The 12,128-nt window shown below is 41.7% G+C and overlaps 1 protein-coding gene across 1 annotated transcript in view; it reads right to left on the reverse strand.

Annotated features, from left to right (window-relative positions):
• The window catches only part of parp1 (poly (ADP-ribose) polymerase 1), a 95,114-nt gene that overhangs the window by 33,809 nt on the left and 49,177 nt on the right, over positions 1-12,128 (reverse strand). The window contains exons 5-8 of the mRNA XM_060916372.1: positions 5,464-5,560; positions 5,151-5,267; positions 2,539-2,715; positions 616-787 (exon numbers count right to left, since the gene is read on the reverse strand). Coding sequence (XP_060772355.1) covers positions 616-787; positions 2,539-2,715; positions 5,151-5,267; positions 5,464-5,560 — 563 coding nt within the window. The remainder of the gene's footprint in view (positions 1-615; positions 788-2,538; positions 2,716-5,150; positions 5,268-5,463; positions 5,561-12,128) is intronic.

Consider the following 12,128-nt stretch of genomic DNA (forward strand, 5'->3'; position numbering starts at 1 on the left):
CTATAATATTATTTGGCAGCAGGTACATAGGAAGGCGAAAAGTATAAAGTTTGTCAATATGTTTATCATGCTTGTATGATGAAAAACTCCAAGATATTTATCTAAATACATAACCTACTCATTCTAAACCTGTCGAGCTTCACCGGCGAAGTTCTCGACCCCAGAGGGTTAAAGCACTCTGAAAGCATAGACCTCTGGCAAGGACAATAACTGAATCTTTTACAATATTCAGATATTCAAAACCATTACAATTATCTGCCTACACATGTATTCCAGAGGATTACTGGCACCCGTGAATGTGGATTGTCATACTGAATTATCGTATATCTACACTGGCTATGTTTTGTCACAACTGAACTTTACTGCCATCTACTGGGTTTTAACATGTATGACATCTCCATTAAAGTGCAGGCTTCCACCAACATTTAGCGAAAGAGAAACTAATTTCATGGATCCATGCCGTGACTTGGATACACTCAAGTTCTTCCTTGGCCCATACTACACCCTTCCACCAAGTTTCATGGAAATCTGATTGGTCGGTTTTGTGCAATCTGGTTTACAAAACAAACAAACCGCACTGAAAAAACAACCTCGGTGGCGGAAGTTGCCTCTGACCTGTGGGCACTTCTGTAGGAAGCTTGGTGGGACAGCTGGAGGTGCTGGAAGCCGCGGAGGCAGAAGCCGAAGCAGCCGTGCATGACGCAGGAGCAGAAGGAGGTTCTTTGGGAAAAACACGGTCCTGACGCTTAAACTTAAACTTCTTCAGGAAGGGAATTTCATGAAACTCCTTTAAAAGCAAAAAGGCAAACAAACAAGCAAAGAATGAAATCAGAGCACTGCAACAGTAAAGTGTACCCGCATACATGTTCCGCTAGTTCATAACACAGTGCATGTCGATGCCTAAAGGCATGAAAATCTACAGTGGGGCAAAAAAGTATTTAGTCAGCCACCAATTGTGCAAGTTCTCCCACTTAAAAAGATGAGAGAGGCCTGTAATTTTCATCATAGGTACACTTCAACTATGAGAGACAGAATGGGGGAAAGAATCCAGGAAATCACATTGTAGGATTTTTAACGAATTAAGTGGTAAATTCCTCGGTAAAATAAGTATTTGGTCACCTACAAACAAGCAAGATTTCTGGCTCTCACAGACCTGTAACAACTTCTTTAAGAGGCTCCTCTGACCTCCACTCGTTACCTGTATTAATGGCACCTGTTTGAACTTGTCAGTATAAAAGACACCTGTCCACAACCTCAAACAGTCACACTCCAAACTCCACTATGGCCAAGACCAAAGAGCTGTCAAAGGACACCAGAAACAAAATTGTAGACCTGCACCAGGCTGGGAAGACTGAATCTGCAATAGGTAAGCAGCTTGGTGTGAAGAAATCAACTGTGGGAGCAATTATTAGAAAATGGAAGACATACAAGACCACTGATAATCTCCCTCGATCTGGGGCTCCACGCAAGATCTCACCCCATGGGGTCAAAATGATCACAAGAACGGTGAGCAAAAATCCCAGAACCACACAGGGGGACCTAGTGAATGACCTGCAGAGAGCTGGGACCAAAGTAACAAAGGCTACCATCAGTAACACACTACGCCGCCAGGGACTCAAATCCTGCAGTGCCAGACGTGTCCCCCTGCTTAAGCCAGTACATGTCCAGGCCCGTCTGAAGTTTGCTAGAGAGCATTTGGATGATCCAGAAGAGGATTGGGAGAATGTCATATGGTCAGATGAAACCAAAATAGAACTTTTTGGTAAAAACTCAACTTGTCATGTTTGGAGGAGAAAGAATGCTGAGTTGCATCCAAAGAACACCATACCTACTGTGAAGCATGGGGGTGGAAACATCATGCTTTGGGGCTGTTTTTCTGCAAAGGGACCAGGACGACTGATCCGTGTAAAGGAAAGAATGAATGGGGCCATGTATCGTGAGCTTTTGAGTGAAAACCACCTTCCATCAGCAAGGGCATTGAAGATGAAACATGGCTGGGTCTTTCAGCATGACAATGATCCCAAACACACCGCCCGGGCAACGAAGGAGTGGCTTCGTAAGAAGCATTTCAAGGTCCTGGAGTGGCCTAGCCAGTCTCCAGATCTCAACCCCATAGAAAATCTTTGGAGGGAGTTGAAAGTCCGTGTTGCCCAGCGACAGCCCCAAAACATCACTGCTCTAGAGGAGATCTGCATGGAGGAATGGGCCAAAATACCAGCAACAGTGTGTGAAAACCTTGTGAAGACTTACAGAAAACGTTTGACCTCTGTCATTGCCAACAAAGGGTATATAACAAAGTATTGAGATGAACTTTTGTTATTGACCAAATACTTATTTTCCACCATAATTTGCAAATAAATTCTTTAAAAATCAATGTTATTTTCTGGATTTTTTTTTCTCATTTTATCTCTCATAGTTGAAGTGTACCTATGATGAAAATTACAGGCCTCTCTCATCTTTTAAAGTGGGAGAACTTGCACAATTGGTGACTGACTAAATACTTTTTTGCCCCACTGTACACTCCATCCAGGAACTGACCTTGGGAGTGACCCAGTCTTTACGCTTGGGTGTCTGAGTCTTGAACACACACTTTGTCCAGGCAGAGATGTCTCCTGTGCAGTAGTAGGCATCGCTCTTGAACACGAGCTGACCTTGACACGTCTCGCAGGGCTTCAACGGTCCGAAAGCCATGCAGTCCGACAGACGGTCCAAGATCTGTTGATCGCACCGGTTCACAAATAAGCGTCATCATCACCTCAAACATTATGATCATTATCCGATTACCGCAGTCCCAAACTATTATGGGAGTCCTCTAAACCCAGGACTACTATCCTTAATGTTTAGTTAACTGTTGGTTATTTTTCGTAAAAACATTAAATCATCATCATCTTCCTGACACAACAGCACTGTTGAATTCTTGATTCTACTTCGTCAGATGGTGTTAATCACTAATTTTAGATGAATCAGTTTGAAATTTTGGGTGTTAACTTTTTTTTTAAGAGCTTTTAGGAGACAACTGTTTTTATTCTATTCACATTCACTGGATACGAGCAATCGTGTGCTCTGATTGGCTACTCTACTACTAGGATATCACCTCATATCCCATGAGTAGAGAAAAAAAATAAAATGGCGGAGCATGTTACTGAACCAACCAAGGACAAAATAAAAACTACTCGAAAACAAAACCCCAAAAATATTTTTTTAAAAATCATGGAAAAAGTATTTGATGGTAAGAACTTTTTTTTGTTTCACCCAAGAATTATTATTATTATACCATTTTTCACAAATTGCTCCTGTCATTTCGCCGGTTTGTTTACATTCTTCATCTTTAAGCATTAAAATTTGTTGAAATTTTTTTTTAGACTGGTTCAAAATAGGGATGTTAACCGATGACCGTTTGACCGGTGGTTGACCAAATCAACATCAACCGGTTAATTTTTTTTTGGCTGTCGGTTAAAAAAAAAAAAATCAATCGTTTTGAAGCTGCCAATTTTGGAGCGGAGAACCTGGAATTCTGTGTTGTAAATGCTTGGGGCATGCCCTGCGGTGTAAGGACGACAGCTGACAAATCAGAAACACCCATTCAGTCATGTCCCGCCCTCCCGCCCCAGTTAAAGACAGCTGACAAATCAGAAACACCCATTCAGTCATGTCCCGCCCAGCTGCCACTCGGCGAAAGAAAAGTGTAGACACAGGCTTTTTAGCTTACAAATTACTATTCTGGTTTTTTTTTAAATTATTATTAGAAGGCACGTCGAGTTTAGTCCTGCCTTGGCCAGTGCATTCTGAAAGTATGTTTCGGTTTGTAGCCAACAATGCATGTTATTGCAGATCATATCTCTCCACACAAACTAAAGGCGCAGATGCCGACTTTTTCACGGCTGAATCGTGCAGATCCGATTTTTTTTTTAGGGGGTGCGTTGGAGTGTCTGAATAATTTCAGAGTAAATCCTGTATTAAAATTACTAAATAAGCAAATGCCGTTACAGTCCATGAAACATAGGAAGTATGAGAAGCTTCCGCGAAAACGTTTGCATCCCTGTAAACTCATAGGTTAACCGACTTTAACCAGCTGATGAGGCTCGGTGGTCGGTCAAGATTTTTTTTAGTTTTCGCCATCCCTAGCTCAAAAGCTCAAAGAAGTTGTTTGAAAGTTACAGAACTGAAATGTCCAAGGAAGAATTAAATAAATGTCCAAAGCTATTCTATGGTCACACCCGCAGGCATTGGCAGGTACAACAGGCCCTCTCTCGCATGCGGTCTGAGCCTCTAATTACGGACACCTGCCTTGGATTAAGACACAATCAGTGCGCTCATATAAGGATGCCGAGGACTTGTTCATTTTGCGAAGTATTGTGTTGCGAGTCACACATTACCAAGCCTTGTTGTCGTGGTGTTCTCCTGATTCCTGTTCCGTGTTTTTTTGATCCCGATATCGTCTAGCCCTGTTTAGCCTGTTAGTGCCTTGCCTGACTCTTTGCCTGTCCCTCGACATTGATTTCAAACAAAAGCAACAAAATATGGGAAGAAAAAAAAAAACATTTGATGGCAAGAACGCATCTTAATTTTCAAGAATTATCGCATTTTTCACAAATTGCTCCTGTCATTTCGCCAGTTTGTTTACATTCAAAGCAGAAATTTTTTTTCAGAGGTTTTGTTTAAAGTTTTTATTTATCAAATTTGCAGAACTCCTCGGTGCTACGTGCCTCGTCGGCTCTCAGCTCATGTACGACTCGATTGCTTGGAATAACTCCTAAATAGCTGTTATAAATGTACGTGATAACAGGAAGTGACTTGTTTTGTAGACATTCCCCAACATTAAATGTAACTATAAAAAAGTATTTCTAATTCAAATAAAAACATCAAATCAATGTGGCGCAAGAACAAGAAAACACGTCCAGACTTGGAAAATTGAAAAATAACCAACTTCAGGGTGATAAAACTAACGTGACTTCATCACAGCACGGCTTATTCTTTACTTCTTATACACTTACACGCGCCTATAAAACATAACCAGAGAGAAATGAGCAGCACCGAGAGCACGTCTCTGAAAATCACCGGCTCTTGTAGCTCATTAATACCCAACTTCAATGCGTGTAAACAAGTCAGAATAAAGAACTGTTTAAATGTTTTGGTTTTGCAGCTCTTACGTTGGATTCTCCTGAAGGAACGTCCTGGCTGTTAGCAATCAGAAGCTCCTTCATGTCGTTGGTCGAACAGTATTTCTTCAGCTTGTCTTTAATTCCCCAAACCAGCTGGCTCTGCTCCTGGAAATCAAATCGACCAAAAACAGTTGGGAATATAAATTAATTAGACCGCATGGGATTTACGAAAACTCAAACACAGGAACAATAATTCAGGCTTTACTTTGTTCAGGTGGGAGAACACACACACGACAATACGTTAAAAAAAAAAAAAAGAGCCTGATTAAATAAATAACGTCAATTCATCTCAAGTTCAGACCTTCAGCCTCATCTCCAGCTGTTTTTTCTCCTCTTCCTCCTCTTTCTTCTGCTTCTTAGAAACTGGGTCTCCGTCAACAGAGTCGACTTTCCTTTTCCTAAGAAAGAAAAGAAAACACAATTCAGTCTCAAGACACACCAACAGTCAGGGAGATTACATATCCAGGCTACTGCATGTTTTACTATCATTATTATTTTTTAAATTTCATAGCAATTGCTCATTCAGTAGACAGCTGACAGCAATCACCAGCATTTTCACCCCCAAAATGTAAATTAAAAAAAAAAAAAACCTGAAAGAATTTTTTTTTTAATAATTTCAAATATTGGATAATAATAATAAGCCATAATATTAAAGCCAATGACAGGCGAAGAAGTGAATAACACTGATCATTCTATCCACATTCACTGGATATAAGCAATCGCATGCTCCGATTGGCTAATTTACCACTAGGCTATCAGCTCATATACCGTGAGTAGAGAAAAACAAAATGGCAGAGCGTGTTACTGAACCAACTGAGGACTAAATAAAAACTCTACTTGAAAACAAAACCCCAAAAAATACAAAAAAAAAAAAAAGCAACAAAATATGGAATATAAAAAAGTACTATGATAATGTATCTTCTTCTTATAGCATTTTTCACAAATTACTCCTGTTATTTTGCCGGTTTTTTACATTCCAAGTGGAAATTATTTTGTCAGACGTTTTGTACAAAGTTTTTATTTATCAAATTTGCAAAAATAAATACATTTTTTTTTAAATATTCAGTGAATGTGGATAGAATAAAACAGTTATTCCACTCAATCTCGTCGTACATGGCTTATAGCAGGGGTGGGCAATTACAGCGGGGCAAAAAAGTATTTAGTCAGCCACCAATTGTGCAAGTTCTCCCACTTAAAAAGATGAGAGAGGCCTGTAATTTTCATCATAGGTACACTTCAACTATGAGAGACAGAATGGGGGGGAAGAATCCAGGAAATCACATTGTAGGATTTTTAATGAATTAATTGGTAAATTCCTCAGTAAAATAAGTATTTGGTCACCTACAAACAAGCAAGATTTCTGGCTCTCACAGACCTGTAACAACTTCTTTAAGAGGCTCCTCTGTCCTCCACTCGTTACCTGTATTAATGGCACCTGTTTGAACTCGTTATCAGTATAAAAGACACCTGTCCACAACCTCAAACAGTCACACTCCAAACTCCACTATGGCCAAGACCAAAGAGCCATCAAAGGACACCAGAAACAAAATTGTAGACCTGCACCAGGCTGGGAAGACTGAATCTGCAATAGGTAAGCAGCTTGGTGTGAAGAAATCAACTGTGGGAGCAATTATTAGAAAATGGAAGACATACAAGACCACTGATAATCTCCCTCGATCTGGGGCTCCACGCAAGATCTCACCCCATGGGGTCAAAATGATCACAAGAACGGTGAGCAAAAGTCCCAGAACCACACGGGGGGACCTAGTGAATGACCTGCAGAGAGATGGGACCAAAGTAACAAAGGCTACCATCAGTAACACACTACGCCGCCAGCGACTCAAATCCTGCAGTGCCAGACGTGTCCCCCTGCTTAAGCCAGTACATGTCCAGGCCCGTCTGAAGTTTGCTAGAGAGCATTTGGATGATCCAGAAGAGGATTGGGAGAATGTCATATGGTCAGGTGAAACCAAAATAGAACTTTTTGGTAAAAACTCAACTTGTCGTGTTTGGAGGAGAAAGAATGCTGGGTTGCATCCAAAGAACACCATCCCTACTGTGAAGCATGGGGGTGGAAACATCATGCTTTGGGGCTGTTTTTCTGCAAAGGGACCAGGACAACTGATCCGTGTAAAGGAAAGAATGAATGGGGCCATGTATCGTGAGATTTTGAGTGAAAACCTCCTTCCATCAGCAAGGGCATTGAAGATGAAACGTGGCTGGGTCTTTCAGCATGACAATGATCCCAAACACACCGCCTGGGCAACGAAGGAGTGGCTTCGTAAGAAGCATTTCAAGGTCCTGGAGTGGCCTAGCCAGTCTCCAGATCTCAACCCCATAGAAAATCTTTGGAGGGAGTTGAAAGTCCGTGTTGCCCAGCGACAGCCCCAAAACATCACTGCTCTAGAGGAGATCTGCATGGAGGAATGGGCCAAAATACCAGCAACAGTGTGTGAAAACCTTGTGAAGACTTACAGAAAACGTTTGACCTCTGTCATTGCCAACAAAGGGTATATAACAAAGTATTGAGATGAACTTTTGTTATTGACCAAATGCTTATTTTCCACCATAATTTCCAAATAAATTCTTTAAAAATCAGACAATGTGATTTTCTGGATTTTTTTTTTTCTCATTTTGTCTCTCATAGTTAAGGTATACCTATGATGAAAATTACAGGCCCCTCATCTTTTTAAATGGGAGAACGTGCACAATTGGTGACTGACTAAATACTTTTTTGCCCCACTGTATTTTTTCCATGGGGCCACATGAGAAACAGAAAATTTTGTGGAGGGCCGGACCAAAAGGCTGAACTAAATTCTGCATAATATTAATTGTATTTCTTTATATAAAGCAGTACATAACATTGTTTTTACAAACTGGTAAGAGTATGGAGAGAGAAAAAAAAAAAAAAAGAGGTTGCCTTACAAAAAATGTCATTTATTCAATCAAATTTCCCAAAACAATGGTTAACAAAATGTGAACGTTTGTACCATTTTTTTTCAGTCACATTCACCCCAAAACACAATAAAGACATCACAATATTGTATTTCTACTCCAAATATCAAACAAGATACATCATATTATAATAATGATGCCCACATTTGTAGTCTAATCACCTCATTTGGTGTTTTTCAGTTTTTTATTTGTTCAGTGAGAGAAATCTAGTCTCTGTTGGTCTTTAACGAGTGCATCAGAGTCAGGTTGAATGTCTGAGGTGGAGATGCGAAGATTCGGTGGAGGTATCAGATCTACAGATCAGCTCGGGCTCCGGCGCCTGCTGGTGACGTCACACTAGGTGATTGGCTGGACCGTTTGAAGGATGACGTACAAGTTTGTGGTTGGTCTGGACAAATTACGGAAGTAGTTATCGCGGGATTAGGTTTCGTGGAATTTCATGTCGCGCGCATTGCGTTTTTGTTGAACAAAACTTCAAAATAAAAGCAATGCACATTCAGTCCATGCATGAGGTAAAATCAGAAAATACGTTTATTTTGTAATTTCTAATTAACCTTACACGGGCCGGTCAGAATGAACCAAAGGGCCAGATGCGGCCCGCGGGCCAGAAAATGCCCAGGTCTGGCTTATAGCCAACTCGATGCTATGTGCCTCGTCGACTATCAGCTCATGTATGACTCGATTTCATGGAATAACTGTTAAATCTCTCATTACAATGGCGCCTGTCAACGGGTGGGATATATTCGGCAGCAAGAGAACAGTCAGTTCTTGATGTGTTGGAAGCAGGAAAAATGAGCAAGCGTAAGGATCTGAGTGACACCTTTCCGTTTTAGCCAGCATTAACTTTTTCAGCAGTGTGTGCTACAGTAGCTCTTCCATTCTTCTGGATTGGACCATATGGGCTAGCCTTCGTGCCCCATGCAAATCAATGAGCCTTCGACACCCATGACCCTGTCACCGGTTATCCTTTGGATCCTTAGACCACTTTTGGTAGGTACTAACCAGTGCATACCGGGAACACCCCATAAGATGTGCCATTTTGGAGATGCTCAGACCCAATCATCTCATCATCACAATTTGGCTGTGATCAACGATGCCTTGAGAGTTATCTCTGGATGCATGGCTCCCACTCCCTCTGCTATGCTGCCTGTTGTTACAGGCATCCCACCTGCCAGCATCCGAAGGAACTCACGAAGAAATCCCGTATCCCGAGCAGCTTGGTGCCAAACATCAGCGAAGTTAATACTTAACCGCAAGCACTTGGCTATATGTGCTGCAGAGTTTGAGAACAGCACCCCCCTCACCCCCTATTGGGTCATGGATCAGTGGTGCAAAGAATGGGAGGGTGCAAATTCCACCTTGCACCAATTACACCCCTGAGCACTCCACTAAACCTGCTGGGCATTCCCTCTCACGCCCCACCTGGGTCAGGCTGAACTGTCTTCGCACCAGTTGGGGGAAAACTCAGGCCTTCCTCCACACCATTGGTGCGGCAGCTTCTGAGAACTGCTCCTGTGGTGCCCCCCAAACTGTGAGCCACCTACTCGAACCCTGTCCTGTCTTCGATGCCCCCAACGGAATCCTGGGGTTAAAGACTCTTGATCAACTGGCTCTCTTGCCCCGACCCCCACTGTGACCCCTGGTCGGATCATACCAACAATGACAATTTGACCCTTGTCAAAGTTGCTCCTTACGCTTGCCCATTTTTCCTGCTTCCAACACAACTTTGAGAACTGCCTGTTCGCTTTCTTGCTGCTGAACATTTCCCACTCTTTGACAGATGCCATTGTAATGAGATAAATCAACGTTATTCACTTCTTCCCGTCAGTGCTCAGGTTATGGCTGATCAGCGTAAATATGTAGTTTATCACATCACATCAGCTGCCTCCTGTAAAAATTGTATCACGCTATCCACGACATCTCAGAAAAGCATAACATCCCGTGAGCTCAACAAGAAATGTTAAATTTAAAAATGTATTTTATAAACCTTATTTAAAGTGAAAACTTTAATCGCACAACATAAACACACAGATTTATCATCAGTGGAGTTCATTAGTAGCTCAGCGGTCATGCCTAAACATGCTCTCCTGACCTGGGAGGCTTTCTGACGGACATTACCGACTAATTAAATCACCTTTCTATAGTATAGAGGAGGCACCTAAGGGCCTTCCCATCCCATCATCTTACCCGTCTCATTACCCCTGACAGGTCACTAATGACTCCACGGATATAGAGACGGGCACCTGAGGAGCGTAGACGACCCCGAGGTGGAAAAAACACCACAAACAAAGGAAAGCACAAGTCTTATATAAACCCCTAAATGTATACACACACGGGGTAGATGAAGACGCAGATGTAGAAATGATATTAGTCAGAGGGATGGAGCGTAGAAGCGATACAGGACAGTCCTGCTTTAATAACAAGCGCAGAGAAACGCTGCAGTGACGCGAGGTTCTTCTGGGGACGTTTCTGTGACGCCAACAGCAATCGTGTAAGTACATCTAACGCTCTGGAGCAAACAAGCAATATATAATATCTATACAGTACCAGATTAAAGCTTGGACACACCTTCTAATCCAAATGTTTTTTCTTCATTTTTATTAATTAAAAGCCACTTCTTCATGTCTTAAAGTAACGACGAACGTCGCTTCCCTTTACGTAGTTGTGGATGGAATAGGGCCATTTACTGCATTGCTGGGTTTCAGTTACGTGACTTTTCTTAGCGGTTTTACCGGAAGTGAAATAGCTGGTGGTCTAAACGGCTGCCGTAGCGCAAACAACTAGCGATAAGTTATCAGAGTACGCTCGTAATCTAGAAGCCACTGCTGGCTTTAGATATATTCAGAAGATCGCCATGTGCAATAGAATCGACCCCGACAGTCTGGGAAAGAAGGATTTATCATACGATCTGGAAAACGACCCTTCAGTCGAGTTCCCCGACATCTCGAACAATCTGGTGTTGCAGACAGCGCTCGAAACTAACGGTGTCCCGATGTCCCGGGGACCATAAAAAATGTTATCGGGACACAAAATTATCATATCTGGGACAATCCCGGGACAATGGAAAAAAAAAAAAAAAAGATCTAGAAAAAAAGTTCTACATTAATATTATTTACAAAGCCGTAACACATACGTAGACATTCACCTAATTTGTCAATTTTAATTTTAAAACGTTAACAGCGAAAAATACATAGTAGCTACACTTTCGATGCACCTGCATCAGTAGGCCACAGAGCAGTGCATTCTGTTCTAGAATCTTCGGCCGGAGTCCGCATTATATGGACTTGGAATGGAATTGCTACCGCACACGCTGCGCCGACTCTTGCCAGAACAAAAATGCTCAAGTGGTTGAAGCGGACCGACCGCGGGGAAGAAACTGAAAGCCCAGACATAACGTCTCCGGGACCTTCAGGATCCAAAGTGTCATCGCCTGGTCTGCAGGCAACGCTAGCAACTGAATGAACTTAATGAACACTGTTAGACACGTTATAAAATACAACAGGAATGATGTGGATGATATTGACGGAAGATACCGTTCAACAGAATAAGTGAGTTTTCTTGGTGTCTTTCTAGTTCAGAAAGTTTAGTCAGTCAGCAGCACAACTAGGCTCGGACCTGGCACTATGTTGATGTCGCTAACATTTGCACCCACGTTTCGGCAGCGAAAGTTCATAAAAATGGATAACGGAAAGTTCATAAAAATGGATAACGGTAATGGATAACGGAAAGTTCATAAAAATGGATAACGGAAAGTTCATAAAAATGGATAACGGTAATGGATAGCGGAAAGTTTATAAAAATGGATAACGGTAATGGATAGCGGAAAGTTTATAAAAATGGATAACGGTAATGGTGAAAATTATAAGTTGGCCTTATAAGTGCCAACAGATATTCAAGGTATAAGTAGATGAAATGAACATAAAAGGGGTCTTATTTTCAGCTAAAGTGTACTGCAGATGTAGGGAGTTGAAACATTTTCTGAATGAGCTAGTTGGCCCCTTTAAATAAACG

The sequence above is a fragment of the Neoarius graeffei genome, chromosome 3 (assembly GCF_027579695.1).
Source record: "Neoarius graeffei isolate fNeoGra1 chromosome 3, fNeoGra1.pri, whole genome shotgun sequence".
Taxonomy (NCBI): domain Eukaryota; kingdom Metazoa; phylum Chordata; class Actinopteri; order Siluriformes; family Ariidae; genus Neoarius; species Neoarius graeffei.